Consider the following 25,096-nt stretch of genomic DNA (forward strand, 5'->3'; position numbering starts at 1 on the left):
TGCCGTCCACCTTCGCTGCCATGGGCCAACCTACACTCAATCATAGGACCTACTGAAGAGATGTGTCCTCAGTAAAGACTTAAAGGTCGAGACTGAGTCTCGAGTCTCTCACATGGATCGGCAAACCATTCCATAAAAATTAAGCTCTATAGGAGAAAGCCCTGCCTCCAGCTGCTTGTGTAGAAATTATTATTATTATTATAGGGACACTAAGGAGGCCTGCATCTTGTGACCATAGCATAGTCTCCAAATCGGAGAGATAGGTATGAGCAAGTACATGAAATGCTTTGTAGGTTAGCAGTAAAACCTTGAAATCAGCCCGAGCCATAACAGGATGGCAGGCTACCACTGGAGTAAAATTATCACAATTTTTGGTTCTCGTCAAGATTCTAGCAGTCGTATTTAACACGGACTGAAGTACCTTAAGAAGGATGCCTGTATCTTTGTAGTGAATGGGTGAATGAGATTTTTTTTACCCATCTACCAATAGGTGCCCTTCTTTGCATGTCATTCGAAAACCTCCCTGGTATTTCTGTTTGAGTCTATGTTTGAAATTCACTGCTCGACTGTGGGACCTTACATATACAGTGCCTTGCGAAAGTATTCGGCCCCCTTGAACTTTGCGACCTTTTGCCACATTTCAGGCTTCAAACATAAAGATATAAAACTGTATTTTTTTGTGAAGAATCAACAACAAGTGGAACACAATCATGAAGTGGAACGACATTTATTGGATATTTCAAACTTTTTTAACAAATCAAAAACTGAAAAATTGGGCGTGCAAAATTATTCAGCCCCCTTAAGTTAATACTTTGTAGCGCCACCTTTTGCTGCGATTACAGCTGTAAGTCGCTTGGGGTATGTCTCTATCAGTTTTGCACATTGAGAGACTGACATTTTCCCATTCCTCCTTGCAAAACAGCTTGAGCTCAGTGAGGTTGGATGGAGAGCATTTGTGAACAGCAGTTTTCAGTTCTTTCCACAGATTCTCGATTGGATTCAGGTCTGGACTTTGACTTGGCCATTCTAACACCTGGACATGTTTATTTTTGAACCATTCCATTGTAGATTTTGCTTTATGTTTTGGATCATTGTCTTGTTGGAAGACAAATCTCCGTCCCAGTCTCAGGTCTTTTGCAGACTCCATCAGGTTTTCTTCCAGAATGGTCCTGTATTTGGCTCCATCCATCTTCCCATCAATTTTAACCATCTTCCCTGTCCCTGCTGAAGAAAAGCAGGCCCAAACCATGATGCTGCCACCACCATGTTTGACAGTGGGGATGCTGTGTTCAGGGTGATGAGCTGTGTTGCTTTTACGCCAAACATAACATTTTGCATTGTTGCCAAAAAGTTCCATTTTGGTTTCATCTGACCAGAGCACCTTCTTCCACATGTTTGGTGTGTCTACCAGGTGGCTTGTGGCAAACTTTAAACAACACTTTTTATGGATATCTTTAAGAAATGTCTTTCTTCTTGCCACTCTTCCATAAAGGCCAGATTTGTGCAATATACGACTGATTGTTGTCCTATGGACAGAGTCTCCCACCTCAGCTGTAGATCTCTGCAGTTCATCCAGAGTGATCATGGGCCTCTTGGCTGCATCTCTGATCCGTCTTCTCCTTGTATGAGCTGAGAGTTTAGAGAGACGGCCAGGTCTTGGTAGATTTGCAGTGGTCTGATACTCCTTCCATTTCAATATTATCGCTTGCACAGTGCTCCTTGGGATGTTTAAAGCTTGGGAAATCTTTTTGTATCCAAATCCGGCTTTAAACTTCTTCACAACAGTATCTCGGACCTGCCTGGTGTGTTCCTTGTTCTTCATGATGCTCTCTGCGCTTTTAACGGACCTCTGAGACTATCACAGTGCAGGTGCATTTATACGGAGACTTGATTACACACAGGTGGATTGTATTTATCATCATTAGTCATTTAGGTCAACATTGGATCATTCAGAGATCCTCACTGAACTTCTGGAGAGAGTTTGCTGCACTGAAAGTAAAGGGGCTGAATAATTTTGCACGCCCAATTTTTCAGTTTTTGATTTGTTAAAAAAGTTTGAAATATCCAATAAATGTCGTTCCACTTCATGATTGTGTCCCACTTGTTGTTGATTCTTCACAAAAAATACAGTTTTATATCTTTATGTTTGAAGCCTGAAATGTGGCAAAAGGTCGCAAAGTTCAAGGGGGCCGAATACTTTCGCAAGGCACTGTAATTGTATGTGTAGGGTACAGAGATGAGATAGTCATTCCAAAATCATGTTAAACACAATTGTTGCACACAGTGTCCATGCAACTTATTATGTGACTTGTTAAGCTTCCATAACAAAGGGGTTGAATACTTATTGACTCAAGATATTTCAGATTTTAATTTGAAAATAATTTACTAAAATTTCTAAAAACATAATTCCACTTTGACATTATGGGCTATTGTGTAGGCCAGTGACACAACATCTGAATTTAATAAATTTAAAAAAGGTCAAGGGGTGTGAATACTTTCTGAAAACACTGTACATGTTGTCCCATTCCTGTGGTCGCAACATCATGCATGTGTTGACTGAGTGGAAAAAAAGGAGAAAGTGTAACCACCTACACCCACGACCCACCTGTTGTAGGCCTATATCATTTTGATACCACTCATAGATACAGCTAACAAGATTTTTAAAATGTGTTTTCTTTTAATTGAACAAAACCACCTTTGACTTTGAAATAGCTGCTTCAAACCTGACATATTGTCAAAGAGTGTCATATAATTATTTATAATATTGTACATTCTTTGGAAAGTAAAATCTTAAAATAGAAAATGGGCATACAATATCAGGCCGGCAATACAAGGCTATGAAAATCAATCATTATTCTAAAGAATCATACAACTGCAAGAGCTACAGTATAAAAAAATAGATTAAAATCTAATGTATTTTGCCAATAAATATTACATTAATACAGCATTTACTATTTGGCCTTCTTCATTGACATCAATGTTCTTTCAACAGCAAATTAGTCATTTTTATGCATTTATAGACATTTTAGCTGTGACATATTTTAGCTGTGCCTCCATCTGCTCTTTTTCAAAAGGCAGCAGGTAAATCTTTGGTATGAGAGACATAGCCATTTTTTTTCCTGAAAGATACTTTAGTTTGACTTGAAAATCGTGATCTGTTAAACAGGCATAACTTCTCTACAACCTAACCACCTGTATGCATTACCAGTGACTGGGTTGGTAATTGCACCAGTTAAAGACATGCTTGGGAACTTATTTGTTCAACCTCCCGCTTTGGGATGGATGTGTCAATGTGTAGTTCATACATGCATAATCTATGAGCAGAATTACTGTCTTATCTCAATTAGTCACGAAATCCCTAGTTTGAAAGCAACTGTTTTTTGTGAAGCTGTGCTGTGCCATTTTTGCCACATTTTCCCCCACATGGGCCAGCCCCCTAGCAATTCAAGTTCTAGCCAATGAGCTTCAGCCCCTCGCCATTTGACAGCTAGCAAGATGCACACACAGCAGAGCGACAGAGAGAGCAATGATTTGGTGCACATATGTGACATAGTATGCAATTTTCATGGACAACTTTTGGCTTGTAAGCGCTACTTTCAAAACTACTGGCTAAAAAGTATACAAAAGGACAGGATAATCTCTTTAAGCCACCACAGTTTTGCCATCAAAATTGTGATCAGTTAATAATAGAACTGCCAAATGCATTGATAGCACCAGTCAACTCATGTCCTGAGTAATGATGATTAGAAAATGAATGAAAGACAAAGAATGGAAGAACATTATCACTGGAGAATCACAGAATCCCATTCATAAGGATCCTGTCCTGGTTGGCTGGACTCTGCTGCACTACCACCAATGAGCTGAGATATGTCTCTGTCGATGATCTCATTCACTGCAAAAGAGAGACACACAGGGGTTTAGTTTCAAGTCTATTGTTGTTGGTATCTTTATAGTTGATTCAGCCATCTGAGGGCAGCATTGTCCATCTCCTAAATATAAACCGAATCACAAATGTAAAAGTAAGTAAATGATACATCAAGCAATACAACACTGACACATACAATGCAGTGCATTGTTGATACAGATGTAGGATCTTAATTTGAGCCAGTTTGCTACAGCTGGAAAATAATCCTGCAGCAACAGGAAATGTGAATTATTATGTTGATTATAATTCATTAATATTTTTTGTAAGGGATGATACACATTAAGTTAGGGCAAATCAGGTTTAAAGTGGGAATTACAAACTTTAGAAGTATTTGCATTTCCTGCTGTGCAGGAAAACTCTCATCAACAAAAGACTGATCAAATTAAGATCCTACATCTGTACATTGTATTATTTTAATGACACTCTCCATCTACAGATGTCACACGTTATGAAAAACGACCAAGCATTGAGGCCTGGTCTAAAGATTAGAATTGGCTGTATGGTGAAACATATTCTGGAGCTTTATCAAATGGTGTGATCCATGTCGATGGCTGAGGCTCCAGTCTGTATTTGTGATGTCTATTTATATTACCCACAGTGCAACAAAAACACATGGATTATAAGGCCACATAAAGTGTCTTGCGAAAGTATTCGGCCCCCTTGAACTTTGCGACCTTTTGCCACATTTCAGGCTTCAAACATAAAGATATAAAACTGTATTTTTTTTGTGAAGAATCAACAACAAGTGGGACACAACCATGAAGTGGAACGACATTTATTGGATATTTCAAACTTTTTTAACAAATCAAAAACTGAAAAATTGGGCGTGCAAAATGATTCAGCCCCTTTACTTTCAGTGCAGCAAACTCTCTCCAGAAGTTCAGTGAGGATCTCTGAATGATCCAATGTTGACCTAAATGACTAATGATGATAAATACAATCCATCTGTGTGTAATCAAGTCTCCGTATAAATGCACCTGCACTGTGATAGTCTCAGAGGTCTGTTAAAAGCGCAGAGAGCATCATGAAGAACAAGGAACACACCAGGCAGGTCCGAGATACTGTTGTGAAGAAGTTTAAAGCCGGATTTGGATACAAAAAGATTTCCCAAGCTTTAAACATCCCAAGGAGCACTGTGCAAGCGATAATATTGAAATGGAAGGAGTATCAGACCACTGCAAATCTACCAAGACCTGGCCGTCCCTCTAAACTTTCAGCTCATACAAGGAGAAGACGGATCAGAGATGCAGCCAAGAGGCCCATGATCACTCTGGATGAACTGCAGAGATCTACAGCTGAGGTGGGAGACTCTGTCCATAGGACAACAATCAGTCGTATATTGCACAAATCTGGCCTTTATGGAAGAGTGGCAAGAAGAAAGACATTTCTTAAAGATATCCATAAAAAGTGTTGTTTAAAGTTTGCCACAAGCCACCTGGTAGACACACCAAACATGTGGAAGAAGGTGCTCTGGTCAGATGAAACCAAAATGGAACTTTTTGGCAACAATGCAAAATGTTATGTTTGGCGTAAAAGCTACACAGCTTATCACCCTGAACACACCATCCCCACTGTCAAACATGGTGGTGGCAGCATCATGGTTTGGGCCTGCTTTTCTTCAGCAGGGACAGGGAAGATGGTTAAAATTGATGGGAAGATGGATGGAGCCAAATACAGGACCATTCTGGAAGAAAACCTGATGGAGTCTGCAAAAGACCTGAGACTGGGACGGAGATTTGTCTTCCAACAAGACAATGATCCAAAACATAAAGCAAAATCTACAATGGAATGGTTCAAAAATAAACATGTCCAGGTGTTAGAATGGCTAAGTCAAAGTCCAGACCTGAATCCAATCGAGAATCTGTGGAAAGAACTGAAAACTGCTGTTCACAAATGCTCTCCATCCAACCTCACTGAGCTCGAGCTGTTTTGCAAGGAGGAATGGGAAAAAATGTCAGTCTCTCGATGTGCAAAACTGATAGAGACATACCCCAAGCGACTTACAGCTGTAATCGCAGCAAAAGGTGGCGCTACAAAGTATTAACTTAAGGGGACTGAATAATTTTGCACACCCAATTTTTCAGTTTTTGATTTGTTAAAAAAGTTTGAAATATCCAATAAATGTCATTCCACTTCATGATTGTGTCCCACTTGTTGTTGATTCTTCACAAAAAAATACAGTTTTATATCTTTATGTTTGAAGCCTGAAATGTGGCAAAAGGTCGCAAAGTTCAAGGGGGCCGAATACTTGCAAGGCACTGTATACACTGTCTATTCATAGCCTGCCCATGAAAATGTGATGTGTATGAAACCCGAGCTGTGTATGAGGGTAGATGAAAGACCACATGTAAAAAAGCAAGGAAAAAAAACATGTTTAATTGTCACATACACTGGACAGGTGCAGTGAAATGTGTTGTTTTACAGGGTCAGCCATAGTAGTACGGCACCCATGAAGCAAATTGGGGTTAAATCCCTTGCTGAAGGGCACAGCGACATATGTTTCACCTTGTCGGCTCGGGTATTCAAATTATCAGGCATTTTGGTTACTGGCTCAACTGCTTACCTGCCGCCCAAACAAACATATGTAAACAAACACACAGCACCAGGCTAGCACTGTTGGGACCGAAAAAACAAGTCCCTGGCCTTCCCAACCAACAGACTGACGGGAAGCTCCCTTCCTCCAAGACCAGTTACAAGACACTGTAAGGACCTTAAACTATTTTATGCTTTAAGCAAAACAAAATTACTAAACCTAAAAGATCCCAGCACTGTAAATCAATGAAATCACTGTCATTTGAAATTAAAATGGATTAAATCATTTGAATTAAATCATTATCACCTAATGTGGCATAAGCTTGCTGTACCCTAATTTATGTATCAGAGTCGCAGAAACCCTGTAGGGTGAAAGTCCAAGTTCAAAGAGGACCCTTCCACCAAACTCAGACCAGGGGTCTTATTTCCAAGCCATATGTAGTGAGGGGGTTGTGGGGTTGTTATGAATACCTGTCATTACTGCACTGTGACAGCTGTGCCACAGATGGTAACTGAAGAAGATTAGCATGCAAAGTACCTTTCGTCTCTTCTGTGTGATTATAGTGTCTATGCTATACCAATCACAGTCAAAAGTGTTATCTCCTCAACTAGCAACCAGGGCCCCTGCCTATAATTAACCTAGATCAGCATTCTTCAACTCTGTTCCTGGAGAGCTACCTGGTAGGTAGGTTTTCACTCCAATCCCAGTTGTGACTAACCTGATGCAGCTGATCAACCAGCTAATTATTAGAATCAGGTATGCTAGATAACCTACGGGACAGTAGCTCTCCAGGAACAGGGTTGGAGAGCCCTGACCTAGATCATATTGTACGCAAACACACATAGACATATGTGCACAAGCGTGCACACACACATACATGGGCAGGCAGCCATGCAGCCCTGTAGGACAGCAAACAAAGACCCAGTGGGCATATGCCTATGGTGACAAGAAAACTGGGCAACAGTGACTGACTGTGTGGTTGGGACAAACACAGTCCGTCCAGCGAGAGGTGATTCATTAAAATATCTGGTCGGCATGGTGAGAGTCTGAGAGCTTGCCTATCACCTATTAACTATCACCTAGCCCACAGTGCAATGGCATCCATTGATTCCTGCACTGTAATGTTCTTTATTTTTGCTTTCTAACCGATTTCTTTAAAGTAACTCCCATGAGAATAAAATAAATAAGACTGATCAGATAGGGAAAAATCACCTATTCTACCCCTTCATTCATAACTAATGGCCCAGTAATAACTGTGCTCTAAATACCCAAGATCAAACATTTTATAGTCCCGTACCCCTTTAAACATTCAACCTCCAGCTACATACCCCCTCTAGCACAAGGGTCAGCGCACTCTCAAATGTTGTTTTTTTGTCATCATTGTAAGCCTGCCACACACACACTATACGATACATTTATTAAACATAAGAATAAGTGTGAGTTTTTGTCACATGGCAGGTCGTGGGAAGTGACAAAGAGCTCTTATAGGACCAGAATAATAATAATCAATAATTTTGCTCTTTATTTTGCCATCTTACATATAAAACTTTATTTGTTCTTTGAAAATTGTGAATAACTCACCACAGGTTAATGAGAAGGGTGTGCTTAAAAGGATGCACAGAACTCTGCAATTTTGTTTTGTATTGGACAGAGTCTCAGTCTTAAATCATTTTCCACACACAGTTTGTGCCTGTATTTATTTTTTCATGCTAGTGAGGGCCTAGAATCCACTCTCACATAGGTACGTGGTTGCAAAGGACATCAGTGTCTTAACAGTGCGATTTTCCAATGCAGGATAGGGTGGCTTCTGATTAAATTACATTTTCACAGAACCGCTTGTTTCAATTTTGATGAGGCTCTCTTGTTCAGATATCGGTAAGTGGACTGGAGGCAGGGCATGAAAGGGATAACGAATCCAGTTGTTTGTGTCATCTGTTTCGGGAATGTTACTGCATAATTGCACACCCAACTCACTCAGGTGCTTTGCTATATCACATTTGATGTTGTCCATTTGCACACAAAAAAATCATACAATGATGGAAAGACCTGTGTGTTGTCCTTGTTAATGCAGACCGAGAAGAGCTCCAACTTCTTAATCATAGCCTCAATTTTGTCCCGCACATTGAATATAGTTGCAGACAGTCCATTGAATATAGTTCCTGTAATCCTAGATTCAGATCATTCAGGTGAGAAAAAACATCCCCCAGATAGGCCAGTTGTGTGAAAAACCCATCATCATGCAAGCGGTCAGACAAGTGACTATTATGGTCAGTAAATAAAACTTTAAGCTCGTCTATCAATTAAAAAAAACGTGTCAATACATCGCCCCTTGATAACCAGCTTCGGTAAGTTGTAAAAGTGTTACATATCATTGCATAGTGCAGAAAACACTCGAGAGTTCAGGGGCCTTGCTTTAACAAAGTTAACCATTTTCACTGTAGTGTCCAAAACGTCTTTCAAGCTGTCAGGCATTCCTTTGGCAGCAAGAGCCTCTCGGTGGATGCTGCAGTGTACCCAAGTGGCGTCTGGAGCAACTGCTTGCACGCTCGTTACCACTCCGTTATGTCTCCCTGTCATTTTGAGGCATCAGTACAGATACCAACACATCTTGACCACCAAAGTCCATTTGATGTCACAAAGCTGTCCAGTACTTAAAAAATATCCTCTCTTGTTGTCCTGGTTTCCAGTGGTTTGCAGACGAGGATTTCTTCCTTAATTGATCCCCCCATAAATGTAACAGGCATATACCAGGAGCTGTGTCAGGTCCACCATGTCTGTGGACTCATCCAGCTGTAACGCATAGAATTCACTGGCTTGTATGCGAAGAAGTAATTGTTTCAAAACATCTCCTGCCATGTAACTGATGCGTCCTGAAACAGTGTTGTTTAATAAAGCCATTGTCTGTATAGCTTTTTTGGCCTTTTCCCCCAGCATTGTCCCAGCCATTTATATATATTTTTAACCTTCATTTAACTAGGCAAGTCAGTTAAGAACAAATTATTATTTTCAATGACGGCCTAGGAACAGTGGGTTAACTGCCTGTTTAGGGGCAGAAAGACAGATTTGTACCTTGTCAGCTCAGGGGTTTGAACTCGCAACGTTCCAGTTACTAGTCCAATGTTCAAACCGCTAGGCTACCCTGCCGCCGATATCTGCAGGAGCAAGAAGAATGAAGTCCTCCACAATAGTATGGGGCTTGCCTGTCCTCGTCACTCGGTAGCTCACCATATAAGACTCTTCCAGCCCCTTCTTATTAATGGTATCTGCTTTTATACATAAAAGTAGTCTTAATTCTCGCTCAAAAAACTCCCGCGGCTTATTTTTCAAATTGCCGTGTTTTGTTTCTAAATGTCTGCGCAAGAGTGATGGTCTCATCAAGTTGTGAGATAGTACTTTTGTGGATGAGGAAAGGCACTGCTCCCAATATAAGTCAACCCCAAATCAATGTAGTTCTCATCATATTTGTGTCTCTTCGATGGTCCAACGTCCCTGTCTGTTGTTTTCCTGGGTAAGGGGGCAGTAGCTCTTCGGCTGCATCAGATTCACAACTGTCAGTGTCCATGCGCGCTGGGCTAACAACAAATGTAGAATTACTGATGTGCTTGTGGAAGCAGAACAACTTGTCTTTTTTTTAACCATTTAACTATTTTTGAGCAAACGGAATGAGCAGCAGCTACGTTTGACTACACACGGACCGTTAGTGGAATTCCCGAAAGAGTAACGGTTAATGTAATTGGATGTTAATTATTTGACTAGGCTACCTGTATTTGACATTGTGTTGTTATTTTGCTGAACACCAGATTGTTTAATTTTATCTTTGGCAGTAAAACGAGGATACTCAGGCGAGAAAAAAAACTCACACAAATGTATAGCGCCGTTGAAAAATATACTGTTTGAAAATGAATATTTAAATGTTTTATATAAATGTTTTTAATAATAAAAAATACATATTTTTATATTAATCAAACTTTTATTTGCCGTACCCTCAACAGCATTGCGCATACCCCAGTACCCCAGTTTGGGAATACCTGCCCTAGAGAACATTTATCATCTGAGCCTCTTACCATCATCCAGTGTGATCTCCTGGAGCCCCATGTTGCCGAGAGGCAGCTTCTCCTCTGGTTCCTGCTTGATGTTCACTTTCCCTTGGTCGTTTGAGAAATGGAAATGGGGGGCCGGGGGACACTCCTGGGGGTCACTACTAGAGGCCAGGCCCTGGGCTCTGCTGGGGGACAGTTGCCTCAGAGGACCCCCAGAGGAGGCTGATGCTGACGGGGAGGTGGAGCAGGTTGCTTGTGCTCCAGGGGTGGGGGAATAAGAGGCAGGCAAGTTTCTTGCAGAGTGATAGCTCAGATTATACTCAGCCTGTAGGGCTGCCAGATCAGAGTCTGATTGGGAGCAGTGGTAGCTTAGAGAGTGCATTTGGGTTGTATTCTGGGTGTGGTTTCCCGCAGACTGGAGAGTGGCGCCAGAGAGATCAGGTCCAATGAGGCTCTGGTACATTTCCCTGTGAGGGCTGGAGGCAGCTGGTCTGGTCTGGGCAGACTGAGGTCGATTGACCTGGGGTGCGGCAGGGCCAGGTCTCATGGGAGAGCTGGCCTGGCCACTGTAAGGCACATTGTGTTGTGTGACCTGATAGACAGGCCTTGTCCGAATGGGTGGCATGGGGTCAGGTGTATGCACAAGGTTTATCTGCTGGTATCCCATACGGGGGCTGTAGCTGTGGAGGTGAGGGGAGTGCTGAAGAGGCGAGGAACCAGAGGGAGTGTATGATGCCTGGGAGGGTGGATCACAAGGCACTGGGTGACCACCAGAGGAACTATACAAGGGCTTGTCCTGAGAGAAGGCCCCGTCAGGAGAAGTCAGCTGGCTGCTAGTTGGATATAGGCCAGGGGGATTGGTGCATGTAGACAGATAGGCTGAGTCTCCGTGCTCTTGCTTCACCCGAGTAGCCACAACTGCACAGTCAATGGCAGTGGGATAATGGTGTGGAGAAGCACCAGCCAAGTATGTGAAGTTTTGTGTCTGGCTTCTTCTCCTCTTCCCGTTACACACATAGAACTGCACCTGGACTGCAGAGCTCACAGCTGTGTTGTGGTAGGTAGGAATCTCAACCACGATTCTGGACTGCAAAGAGAATGTTTCAAAATGATTTATTATCTATTCAAGGGATTCACGGTTTCTGTGAGGTCCATTTCATGTAACTTTTATTAACGTAATGTACATTACTACTTACTATTTTACTCTTTTCACCAATAACTTTTCCATCAACTTCCCATTGTGTGTGTCCATCTGGAGAGATAAAACATCACAATTAATAACACGTTAATAAACCTCTGCTAAAGTTGGGCAGCATCACCATCTCTTACCAGGGCTTTTCTCCAGGAAGATGACCTTTGACTCTGGGGATATGTTGGAGCCGGTGATGACCATCTCCTCCCCCCCACTGACCAAGCAGCTGACTGGACTGCAGCTCTCCATCTGGGGAAGGTCTGTGGCCGAGCGCTGGGCTGCAAGCCAATTACATTTAACTATTAAATATACTATACAGTAAAACAACATTATGTAAGCTACTGGATAAAATACATTCAATGGGAAACCTCTGACTTCTAGTTATAGCCTTGCCTAATTATTATAGCCAATAACTTAATACAGGTTACATAAATAAAGAGTATTCCTGGTCAAGTCGGTAGGGTAGCCTAGTGGTTAGAGCGTTGGACTAGTAACCGAAAGGTTGCAAGATCAAATCCCTGAGCTGACAAGGTAAAAAGGTGTTGTTCTGCCCCTGAACAAGGTAGTTAACCCACTGTTCCTAAGCTGTCATTGAAAATAAGAATTTGTTCTTAACTGACTTGTTAAATGAAGGTAAAAAAAAATGTTTAAGTCCCATAATGGAGAAAAACTCAGGACTCTATGAATCATGTACATGTATCTTTGAATGTATGTACATACCATATACCAGGGACCATCAACTAGAGGATGGTCAGGGGGCCGGTACATAATTACAGATAATTTGTGGACCAGATATATTTAACTAAAACATAATAATTTAAAACCTTGCTACATTTGTATACGATCATATATATTTCTCTATTATGCATGGGAATACTTTGGAACAGATTTCCAAAATTATGATATGCTGGTGTTTTTAGACTTTTATGTCCAACAATCTATAAAAAATATATCTTAAAAAAATATATATATATTATTATTTTTTGCTCAGAAAAATAAAATCCCGCGCGGGCCAAATTTGGCCTGTGGGCCGCCAGTTGGGGAACCCTGCCATATACAATATGTAGCCCTACTGAAGATACTCACAGCACTCCACAGGAATAGAGGCAGCTTGCAGACACATGACCTTTCCACTAGGCTGAGGGATATACACACGGAATGCCACTCGCACACGCGTGTTCTTCCTCCCGATGTCTGTCTCCCCCTTCCTGAGCTCAATGTCAGAGTTCCTCAGCTTCAAGATGCCTGCACAGTCAATACTATAGAGGGGGACATACAAGTACAAGACAACTTTATATAAAGGCCATTTGAATATAAAAGCTAATAATTGAATATACTGTAGTAAGCTAATAAAATAGGCCCATAATGCTATGAATAGTTCAAGTTTTTCATGTGTAATTTGATGGTGTTATGCAGTTTGTTGATTAGTCACAACATGTATCAGATAGTGTGAGAGAGATCTAGTCTTGAGACAAAATAATACCTGGATTTTTCTACTATGGAAGGCAGCCACATTTCCATGACAAAATAAACTCAGCAAAAAAGGAAACCTCCCCTTTTCAGGACCCTGTCTTCCAAAGATAATTCGTAAAAATCCAAATAACTTCACAGATCTTCATTGTAAAGGGTTTAAACGCGGTTTCCCATGCTTGTTCAATGAACCATAACCAATTAATGAACATGCATCTATGGAATGGTCGTTAAGACACTAACAGCTTACAGACGGTAGGCAATGAAAGTCACAGAAAACTTAGGACACTAAAGAGGCCTTTCTACTGACTCTGAAAAACACCAAAAGAAAGATGCCCAGGATCCCTACTTATCTGCGTGAACGTGCCATAGGCATGCTGCAAGGAGAAATGAGGACTGCAGATGTGGCCAGGGCATAAAATTGCAATGTCCGTACTGTGAGACGCCTAAGACAGCAATACAGGGAGACAAGACGGACAGCTGATCGTCCTCGCAGTGGCAGACCACGTATAACAACACCTTTACAGGATCGGTACAACTGAACATCACACCTGCGGGACAGGTACAGGATGGCAACAACTCTCCGAGTTACACCAGGAATGCACAATCCCTCCATCGGTGCTCAGATTGTCCGCAATAGGCTGAGAGAAGCTGGACTGAGGGCTTGTAGGCCTGTTGTAAGGCAGGTCCTCACCAAACATTACCGGCAACAACGGGCACAAACCCACCGTTGCTGGACCAGACAGGACTGGCAAAAAGTGCTCTTCACTGCTGAGTCGCGGTTTTGTCTCACTGGGGGTGATGGTCAGATTCGAGTTTATCGTCGAAAGAATGAACGTTACACCCAGGCCTGTACTCTGGAGTGGGATCGATTTGGAGGTGTAGGGTCCGTCGTGGTCTGGGGCGGTGTGTCACAGCATCATCGGACTGAGCTTGTTGTCATTGCAGGCAATCTCAATGCTGTGCGTTACAGGGAAGACGTCCTCCTCCCTCATGTGGTACCCTTCCTGCAGGCTCCTCCTGACATGACCCTCCAGCATGACAATGCCATCAGCCACACTGCTCGTTCTGTGCGTGATTTCCTGCAAGACAGGAATGTCAGTGTTCTGCCATGGCCAGCGAAGAGCCCGGATCTCAATCCCATTGAGCACGTCTGGGACTTGTTGGATCAGAGGGTGAGGGCTAGGGCCATTCCCCCCAGAAATGTCTGGAAACTTGCAGGTGCCTTGGTGGAAGAGTGGGGTAACAACTCACAGCAAGAACTGGCAAATCTGGTGCAGTCCATGAGGATGAGATGCACTGCAGTACTTAATGCAGCTGGTGGCCACACCAGATACTAACTGTTACTTTTGATTTTGACCCCCCTTTGTTCAGGGACACATTATTCCATTTCTGTAAGTCACATGTCTGTGGAACTTGTCCAGTTTATGTCACAGTTGTTGAATCTTGTTATGTTCATACAAATATTTACACATGTTAAGTTTGCTGAAAATAAATGCAGTTGACAGTGAGAGGACATTTCTTTTTTTGCTGAGTTTAGCAAAGCTATGGTCTGTTAAAATGTGTTTTTCACTATGTAGAAATATGCTTATTCTTCAGATGACAATCCGTTCCCATTTTTACATGCTATGATCTGTTCTAAATCTTAAAAAAGAAATAGAATTCACAGTGGAAACCATTTTACATTTTAGATCATAAAACCAATAAATCAGAAGCACAAATGTTATATTTTTAGCATTTGAAAACATAAATCTTGCATGGTTATGACCAGTACCTGCTGGACATATTGTTTTCAGGGAGCAGAGGTATTTCCAGAACCTTTGTACTGCTTATTACACTTTCCTGGCAAGCAGTAGCCACCGTTTTCCCTGTTACTCTGTGCACCTGGTAGAAGGCATGCGGTCTCAAGTAGCGATCGTCTGCCGTTCCAATGAAAATCTGCAGGTTGACTGGCTTCTCGTTGTATCCAATGAGCTGAAAATGAAACCAATCCATAGAGATATTAACAAGCATACTATTGAAGCATACTAGAGCATTTGATTTACAAAGCTATAAATACACTGTTTCACTTCTTCTTATGAGCACTATTTTTTTGAGCACTGTTTTCTAAGAAGACCTGATTATAATGTGATTGTAATGACAACATGAACTGAATCATGTATATTTCACTACATATGCATAACTGTGTTCCTCATGTTTGGGTCTATTTATAAACAGTATGCCAAAACAATACCAAAGCTCTGTATAGATAGCATTACACTCAGAGAATGTCTAAAATGTGACCTGAAGGATGAGCACTATTTAGTTTACTTATGGAGGGTTTGTAGTGCGCTTTGCCTACAGGAGTCCTGTAAGGAATATCCAGAATTTCCCGCAGTGAAATGTCCAAATTGAAACCAATTGACCACAAATTTGTTGTGCCATAAAGGAGCATGACATTTAGAAATGTTGAACCCGCCTATGTGATGTAATGTACGGGGAAACACTGTTAGTGGCATTACAGAGGACTAGAGAGTGAAGCTGTGTGGCTTTAACACCAGAGTAATGAAGCCCCCCTTCCCAAAATAAACCAGCTGGTGTACATTATATGAGGGCCTTGGTAAAGCTTTGTTTATCTCAGCTTTCATCTGTTCCAGAATGGCTGCACCCTGATCCAGAGTAGTAGTCCAGTCCCACTGCAGCCCACTGGCAAAAAGTGCTCTGCTAGACGTTAGGTGATACAGTCCCACTGCAGCCCACTGGCAAAAAGGCTGTCTGTCTGAGGGTTACCATGTATCAATCATTTACATAATGCAATGTCAATAAACTGAGAGGGGGAGAGACAGAGAGAGACAGAGAGAGAGGGTGGAGAGAGGGTGGAGAGAGAGACAGAGAGAGAGACAGACAGAGAGAGATGGGGGAGAGAGATATAGTGGGGAGGGAGAGAGAGGGAGGAGAGAGAAACAAAGAGAGATAGAGAGAGAGAGACAGAGAGAGTGGGAGAGAGAGAGAGAGAGAGAGAGAGAGAGAGAGAGAGAGAGAGAGAGAGAGAGAGAGAGAGAGAGAGAGAGAGACAAAGAGATACAGTGAGAGACAGAGAGAGAGGGGGAGAGATATAGAGGGAGAGAGAGAGGGGAGATAGAGCGAGAGGAAGAGACAAAGAGAGAGAGAGAGAGAGAGAGAGAGAGAGAGAGAGAGAGAGAGAGAGAGAGAGAAAGAGATACAGTGAGAGACAGAGAGAGGGGGAGAGATATAGAGGGAGAGAGAGAGGGGAGATAGAGCGAGAGGAAGAGACAAAGAGAGTGAGCGACTGAGAGACAGAGAGGGGGGGGGAGAGAGAGATAGAGGGAGAGAGAGGGAGACAGAGAGAGACAGAGAGAGAGGGGGGGGTATAGGGGGGAGAGGGAGAGAGAGAGGCAAAGAGAGAGAGACAGAGAGAGAGAGTCTAGTCCATTTTTATTGTTTATTTCACTTTTGTATATTATCTACTTCACTTGCTTTGGCAATGTTAACATATGTTTCCCATACCAATAAAGCCCCTTGAATTGAATTGAGAGAGACAGAGAGAGAGAAAGAAAGTGGGAGAGAAAGAGAGAGGGGGAGAGAGAGAGAGAGAGAGAGAGAGAGAGAGAGAGAGAGAGAGAGAGAGAGAGAGAGAGAGAGAGAGAGAGAGAGAGGGCGGAGGGGGGGAGCTCTGTATATTTTTGCTGTTGGGGACTTGGCTATCATACAGTATGAGATTAGTGCTTTTGTGGTTGGTAGAATTTGAATACGCTACCCCCATATTTACTGAACCTAATATACTGTATATCAACAAGCTTCACAAACCTCTGATAAACCTGATTGTTATATAAATGTTTGATTCAAGCAACAGCAGTGAGTAATTGCACAAAACGCCAACTCAATTTATCATACATAGTCAATTATGAGCACTCTTTTTCTGAGCTGTTTTCTAAGAAGACCTGATTATAATGTGATTATAATGACAACATGAACTGAATAATGTACATTTCACTACATATGCATAACTGTGTTCATCATGTCTATTTATAAACAGTATGCCAAAACAATACCAAAGCTCTGTATAGATAGCATTACACTCAGAGAATGTCTAAAATGTGACCTGAAGGATGAGCACTATTTAGTTTACTTATGGAGGGTTTGTAGTGCGCTTTCCCTACAGGAGTCCTGTAAGGAATGTCCAGAATTGCCCACAATGAAATGTCCAAATTGAAACCAATTGAGGTCACCACAAATTTGTTGTGCCATAAAGGAGCATGAGATTTAGAAATGTTGAACCCGCCTATGTGATGTAATGTACGGGGAAACACTGTTAGTGGCATTACAGAGGACTAGAGAGTGAAGCTGTGTGGCTTTAGCACCAGAGTCAATTCAATGTAACACTTCCTTTGATATCTCAGGATATAACAAGTTGATTGACACTTCAAGGCTACAACTGAACTGCAAACAGCAGCTAATCAAAACACAATTTATGCGAACCAGGCATAAAGTTTTAACCATTTTCTGTTTTGCTTTGATCTCTTAGAGACCCTCAAAGTTTGCATTGTATCAATAGCACAATCATATTGATATTCTAGGTGAGAGCCTGACACTGACCCTCTATAGATACATTTGTCATGTTGACTTGGATTTACATAGAATGTGTCTAAATACTTTAGCTGTGCTAGATTGAGCTTGCCAAGTTAAAATACTAATTGAATCCAGGTCTGGTGTCATGATTTTGTGAAAGTCTTGCTTTTTACCTTGACTAAAGGGTGTCCACCTGAGGCAGCCTTGATGGCCCCCCGACTGCCCTCTGTCTCATAGTGGGCCCTGTGGTGGCCCCGCGGCTGCACATCCACCTTCAGCTCACACTGGCCAAACTGGCTGGGCAGGGGCCAGTCCAGAGGGGGCAGGGACGAGGTTCTGGGTGGGGGAGGCAACACAGGGCTGTATTAATTAGGCAGCAAATGGAAGAAAACTGAAACAGGGAGGGAACTACCTGAACTTGTCCAATAAGCAATGCTCATTTTAAATTGAGTTTTTTTTGTTAGGTTTTGGTAAATTTTGATACAGTGTGTGCGCTAATGAATATGACCCAGCAGTTCTTTCTCATAAACATACAGTCATTCAGATTTGGTGTTAAAAATACCATGGGGGTCTGTGTTTGTTCTTCACCTTTAGTTAAGCTTTGCTGACCCTTTGCCTTGCTAGGGTTCTATGGTAGTACAATGTCTGCACCATGCTGAGTGATCGGGGAAATGAGAGCACGTTTTCAACCAGTGGTTGGCATTATGAAGCACGCATGTGAGTATTGATGCCGATGTGATTATGAATAACAAACCTGAAAAGGGGTGTGTTGCCAAGTTTGGGTTTGCTCCAGGTGAAGTGTGAGGGAACCGAGAGAAAAAGTTCTTCAAAAAGACCATCCTGTTTTAGAGTAGACCCAGACTCCTCTGCAGGTGAATCCAGGTTAGGCAAAGCCGCTCTGTGGTCTTCCAGCCTCTGCCCGGAATCTCCCTGTGCTTGCAATAGACCCATGTGATGAGAGGTCCTCCTGGTCTTGGACGGAACGTCTACCTCAGGGAAGCTGTACAGGAGGGCCCCCATGGCACCAGGGTTTCCAACCACCCAGGTATCCTCTGTCACACTGCCCCTGGGAGAGTGGCCCGGTGTGGGGCTGGGGGAGTGGTGTGGCGAGGGGGAGGGGGAGGCTAAGTGGACGTCGGCACTGGAGTGCCTTCTTTTCCCACAAGGGGATGTGGGTCTTGAGCCAGACCTGGAGGTGGGACGCAGGTTCAGCCAGTTCTCATCTGTGACGCTGTTGCGCGGGGAGTGACAGGGGGACTGGCGGGGCGATTGGCGAGGGGACTGGTGGGGGGATCCGCGAGGGGACTGTCGGGGCGAGGGTGAGTAGGTGCTCATGAAGTACTGCTGCTGCCACAGCTCTACCCCAAATCCCCCTGCGGCCTGGCCCTGTGGCAAGCAGACAGGGGAGCCCAGGGGGGAGGCCAGCGGGGAGCCCAGGGTGAAGCGGGCGGCCGCCTCGTTTAGCTCAGCCTCCACGTCGTCATACACGTGGGAGAAGGACTCGCAGGAAGACATGTCAGACAGCCAGCTCCTGGAGGATAGGCTGCTGCAGGGGCTGGGGTTCAGGGAGGATGAGTCCCTGTAACAGGGGTCCAGGGACAGGTAGAGGTGGTCCGTGGACAAGGAACGCTCGTGGCTGCACACCCCCCCGCCATCTGCCCCGCTGATGACCACGGCATCCTGGCTGGAGACCAGCTCTTGGTGACTAATGGATGTGATTTGGATGCTTGGACAGTCAAATGCCTTGGGGATGTGTCCAGTGGCACTGTATCTGGAACCGTGATCTTCATAGCTGGAGCTAGGGTGGTAGTTACCATGGGCCTGCAGAGGCGCCTGGTTAGAGACAGCTTGATGGCGCTGGTGACTCTGTTGTACGTCCTGGGCCTGGCCAATAGGCTGGGTGGTGTAGTATTGCGTGCTGTCATCAGGGTCTGGACCAGCTGGGTATAGAAAGAAAGTAGGCCAATTGAGAGGGTTGTTCATTTGCAATGAAAAGTGTCTACTCTTTAGAGCGTAGCAGATAAAAACAGTGCCACTGCGCCCTGTATTAATCCGGAGTCCAGACAAAGGAACAGACCAACAAATGATAATTCTCTGATCTATTACTCTCTATTTGCATCTATCCGACAACAGCCTAGACTAGTCATCTATAGGTCAACCCACTGGGAAAGGTTTGTCATAAATGCCATTGCAGTCTCTACAAAATGTGGGGAAGACTAGAGACTGACCTGTTTAGCAGGGGCCACTGTGGAATGGCGATATATAGATTAACAGCAGCACTCGCCAGGCTAATTCGCATAACTGTATGTGCACACAGCTGTCAACAGAGCAGAAGCAGCAGCATTAGAAGTGGCCTACTACTAATAAACAGTTTCACACAGGACACACGCCCACACACACTGTTTCTCTCTGGCCCGGTCTGGTCTGCATGCAAAATGCAAAGAGGGTGAAAGGTCAAATGGCTGATTGTGCCTTGATATGGAGCACATATAATAATTGCCTTTGGCCTTGACTTATTTGCAAATGCAATGAATGTAATGAATATAAATATTATCTGATGCAACATGGGCTCAGCAACCCCTCTGGCTGAGTGGTAGAGTGTGGCGCCTGAATGAGTTGCGGGTGCCATTTACAACCGTTAGAAATAAGGAAGGAAACAGACAAGAGAAGGGCTTATGGCAAGAAGGGAGTGGGCGGCTGTTATTATGATTTATGCTCTTATATTACAGTAGACATCACCTTTCACTTTTCATACCCCAATGCCGCTGGCATTTGACCCCTTATGAGTACCTTTCTACTGAAAACTGCTGCTGAAATCTTTATCTAAAATGGCAAAATGGGCAGTTGTCAGTAAAATAGTATTTTATCCTACAAAGTACATAGTTACACACTGAGTACACCAAACCTTAAGAACACCTTCGTAATATTGAGTTGCACCGCCCCCCCCCCCCTGAATGGCACACATACACAATCAATGTCTCAATTGTCTCTAGGCTTAAAAATCCTTCTCCACCTTTCTCCTCCCCTTCATCTACACTGATTGAAGTGGATTTTAAGTTGCACTATGCAGAACTCGCTACACCATTTCCTGGTTGCTATAACTCTAGTTCGCCTATTTTCAGTTTTTGTAACTAAATAAGCTGGTATAGTGTAAAGAATCCTTGTTCCATCTAAACCTCTGTGAAATATATTTCCGATAATCAAAAAATATTGTATTTTCAGCTGTATGAAGCTGGTGACAAAACCAAAAGTAAAAGAGCAAAAACACAATTTAAGAACAGGAAGCATAGAAATAGCGCACATAGAACAGATCTACAACTTCGTAGGCTTACTTTCAAGTAGAATGTTAGATCTATAACTCACATTTATGTGAATTTGGTCAGGTTGCCCAAAAAGTTACATATTGCCATTTTAACAAGTGACATCAATAAGGGATCATAGCTTTCACCTGGATTCACCTGGTCAGTCTATGTCATGGAAAGAGCATGTGTTCATAATGTGTTGTGCACTCAGCGTATATTGAGCCACTGGGATTTTGCATGTCAGTGCTGTCCAAATTTCAACTGGACCAGGATCTGATTAGATATAATCCAATGTATCAGTGCAATTTATAACTGTGTAATAAACTCAGTGGTGGAAAATTGCCCAATTGTCATACTTGAGTATAAATAAAGATACCGTAATAGAAAATGACTCAAGTAAAAGTGAAAGTCTCACAGTAAAATACTACTTGAGTAAGAGTCTAAAAAGTATTTGGTTTTAAATATAATTAAATATGTAATTCCTTATATTAAAGCAAACCAGATGGCAAAATGGTCTTGTTTTATTTTTACAGATAGCCAGGGGCACGCTCCAACACTCAGACATCATTTACAATAAAGCATTTGTGTTTAGTGAGGTAGGCCAGAACAGAGGCAGTAGGGATGACAATGGGATGTTCTCTTGATAAGTGCATGAATTGGACCATTTTCCTGTACTGCTAATGAGTACTTTCGGGTCTCGGGGAAAATGTTTGGAGTAAAAATTATACTGACCTAAAATATAAACACAACATGTAAAGTGTTGGTCCCATGTTTCATGAGCTGAAATAAAACATCCCATAAATTTGCCACATGCACAAAAAGCAGTACGTCCAACCGGCCTCACAACCACAGACCACGTGTAACCATGCTAGCCCAGGATCTCCACATCCAGCTTCACCTGCAGGATTGTCTGAGATCAGCCATCCGGACAGCTGATGAAACTGTGGGTTTGCACAATCAAAGAATTTCTGCACAAACTGTCAGAAAACGTCTCAGGGAAGCTTATCTGCGTGCTCGTCGTCCTCTCCAGAGTCTTGACCTGACTGCAGTTTGTCGTATTAACCGACATCAGTGGGCAAATGCTCACCTTCGATGGCCACTGGCACGCTGGAGAAGTGTGCTCTTCATGGATGAATCCCGATTTCAACTGTACCGGGCAGGTGGCAGACAGTGTGTATGGCAACGTATTGGTGAGCAGTTTGCTGATGTCAACGTTGTGAACAGAGTGCCCCATGGTGGAGGTGGGGTTATGGTATGGGCAGGGATAAGCTACAGACAACAAACACAATTGCATTTTATTGATGGCAATTTGAAAGCACAGAGATACCGTTACAAGATCCCGAGGCCCATTATCGTGCCATTGACCCGCTATCACCTCATGTTTCAGCATGACAACATATGTCGCAAGGATCTGTACACAATTCCTGGAAGCTGAAAATGTCCCAGTTCTTCCACGGCCTGCATACTCACCAGACATGTCACCCATTGGGCATGTTTGGGATTCTCTGGATCGACATGTACTACAGCGTGTTTCAGTTCCCGCCAAATCCAGCAACTTCGCAGTCATTGAAGAGGAGTGGGGCAATAATCAACAGCCTGGTTAACTCAATTAGAAGGAGATGTGTCGCGCTGCATGAGGCAAATGGTGGTCACACCAGATACTGGCTGGTTTTCTGATCCACACCCATACCTCTTTTTTTAAGGTACAGTGCCGTGAAAAAGTATTTGCCCCCTTCCCTAAAATGTTGCATATTTTTTATACTGAATGTAATCAGATCTTCAACCAAAACTTAATATTAGATAAAGGGAACCTGAGTTTACAAATAAATAATAAAAAGTGAAAATAAAAAAATGGATACTTACTATATTTAATTAACGAAGTTACGCAACACCCAATTCCCCTGTGTGAAAAAGCAATTGCCTCCTTACACTCAATACATTGCAAATGTTTCCTGTAGTCGTTGATCAGTCTCACATCGCTGTGGAGGAATTTTGGCCCACTCTTGCATGCAGAACTGCTTTAACTCAGAAGTCCCGCCAAAACATCTCAATTGGGATTAGGTCTGGACTTTGACTAGGTCCTTCCAAACTTCAAATGTGTTGCTTTTTTGACATTTTCATGTAGACTTGATCGTGTGTTTTGGATCATTGTCTTGCTGCATTTCAGCTTCAGCGCACAGATGGAGAATTCATGGTTCCTTCTATTAAGGGAAGTAATCCAGGTCCTGAGGAAAATAAGAAAGTCATCCCCAAACCATCACACTACCACCACCATACTTGACTGTTGGTATAAGGTTCTTTCTTACTGTGGAATACAGAGCTTGGTTTTCGCCAGGCATAATGGGACCCATGTTGTCCAAAAAGTTATAGACTCATCTGTCCATAGAACATTCCTCCAAGAGTCTTGATGATCATCCAGGTGATTTTTGGCAAACTTGAGTCAACTTTTTGGACGAGATGAGTCCCATTGGGACGGCAGGAAGCCTAGTGGTTGGAGTGTTGGGCCAGTAACCTAAAGGTTGTTGGATCGAATCCCCAATCTGTCATTGTGCCCCTGAACAAGGCAGTTAACCCACTGATCCCTGGTAGGCTGTCATTGTAAATAAGAATTTGTTCTTAACTGACTTGCCTAGTTAAATAAATTGTCTGGTACAGATACCCCAAAAAACTACTTAAGTAGTACAGTCAAGTATTTTTCCTAAAGTACTTTACACCACTGAATAAACTCCACATCATTCAGAATGGCTGGTGTATTATGCAGTGTGATCGTAAAACACTGGTCTAGTATTTTACATGTGTGTTATACGTTTTAGAACTTTCAAAATATTAATGTTGCCTAAGTAAGCTAGACATTTAAAGATATAACAAGTAAATGCTTATTCAACTGAATCTGACAGTCTAGGTTTATTAGGCTACAATTGATACCTTACAACGGGGATAATTAACTAGATTCAGCAGCGGGACAATTTTTTCTTGAGCGGGTGGTTTAGGGTGCCAGAACATAATTACAAATCATTTGTAGACCAGATATATCTGGTTAAAACACCATTTCAAACCTTGTTTACATTTGTGTACAATCACATATCTCTTTATTATGCGTACTTTGGAACAGATTTCAAACATTTAAATCACTTGGGAGATGATTTGCTGTTGTTTTTACAGTATTTTATGTTCAACAAATAAAAATAAAAACATTTGGGGTTTTTTGTTCCAGAAAATTTGGGGGCCAAATCAAATCACCCGCGAGCCAAATTCGGTCCGTGGGCCGTCAGTTGGTGAACCTTGCCCTACAAGACAGTAGCGACACATATAGGTCAATGACTGCAGCCTACATTCGTAGTTCTTCTACTTTGGCTCCAGGACCAGGTAGGCAAGGCAAATTGGCATCGAATGGTTAGCTTTAAAACATTATATTACGGCTTTGGCGAATACATTGTTGCATCAAAAAAAGAAGAGAACTCACCTACGGGGCCTAGCTGTTGTTGCGCCTCCTCCCCGAAAATAAGTCTGAAGTCCAGCTCCTCATTGCCGCTAAAATTTATAGTACTCATTCGGTCTGACGAGTCGGGTTTTTTTTGCCGTTGTTTCAGAACTGCATTCAAGATTTTAACGATGTAAGGAGGAAATACTTTTTGTTTTTACTATTAACAGCAAGAAGCCTATCCGAAGTTGTAAATAGTTAAAACGACTCCAAAATGCGTGTTCCCTCCAGACGACATTTATAACGACGTTATAATTTCTCGATACTTTACCAGTTCAGTTATGCAAATAAGAAAGACGCATAAACAATAGTTTGTCTGTAGTTATTCTCGATTACCCTTGAAGAAGCAGTCAGCCTACTCACTAAACTTCCATATTACAAACAAAGCATTGACAGACAGCTCCGTTCATGACGTCAGCTAAATCCACCACAGGCATCAACCTGCGTACAAGTACAGTAGCTGGTGAGAGATTATTAGAGTATCAAATCACATGACACGGCAGTGTCTCTGGATACGAATAAAGATAATTAGAATCAAACTGTTTAATTAAAAACAATTGATTCAATAGCAGCCAACTGTCAAT

General features: G+C 42.6%; 1 protein-coding gene across 1 annotated transcript; it reads right to left on the reverse strand.

The window, feature by feature from the left end:
• Positions 1-2,341: 2,341 nt before the first annotated feature.
• Positions 2,342-24,971, reverse strand: LOC118395918 (nuclear factor of activated T-cells, cytoplasmic 3-like). The gene is made up of 9 exons (XM_035790006.2): positions 24,495-24,971; positions 18,484-19,669; positions 17,903-18,065; positions 14,935-15,134; positions 12,777-12,949; positions 11,828-11,968; positions 11,695-11,750; positions 10,523-11,585; positions 2,342-3,892 (listed from the first exon to the last, which is right to left on the reverse strand). Exons 1-9 carry the CDS (start codon positions 24,580-24,582, stop codon positions 3,783-3,785), a joined length of 3,180 nt encoding a protein of 1,059 aa, XP_035645899.1. The 5' UTR covers positions 24,583-24,971; the 3' UTR covers positions 2,342-3,782.
• Between the last annotated feature and the right edge of the window lie 125 nt (positions 24,972-25,096).

The sequence above is a fragment of the Oncorhynchus keta genome, chromosome 17 (assembly GCF_023373465.1).
Source record: "Oncorhynchus keta strain PuntledgeMale-10-30-2019 chromosome 17, Oket_V2, whole genome shotgun sequence".
NCBI classification, from domain to species: Eukaryota; Metazoa; Chordata; class Actinopteri; order Salmoniformes; family Salmonidae; genus Oncorhynchus; species Oncorhynchus keta.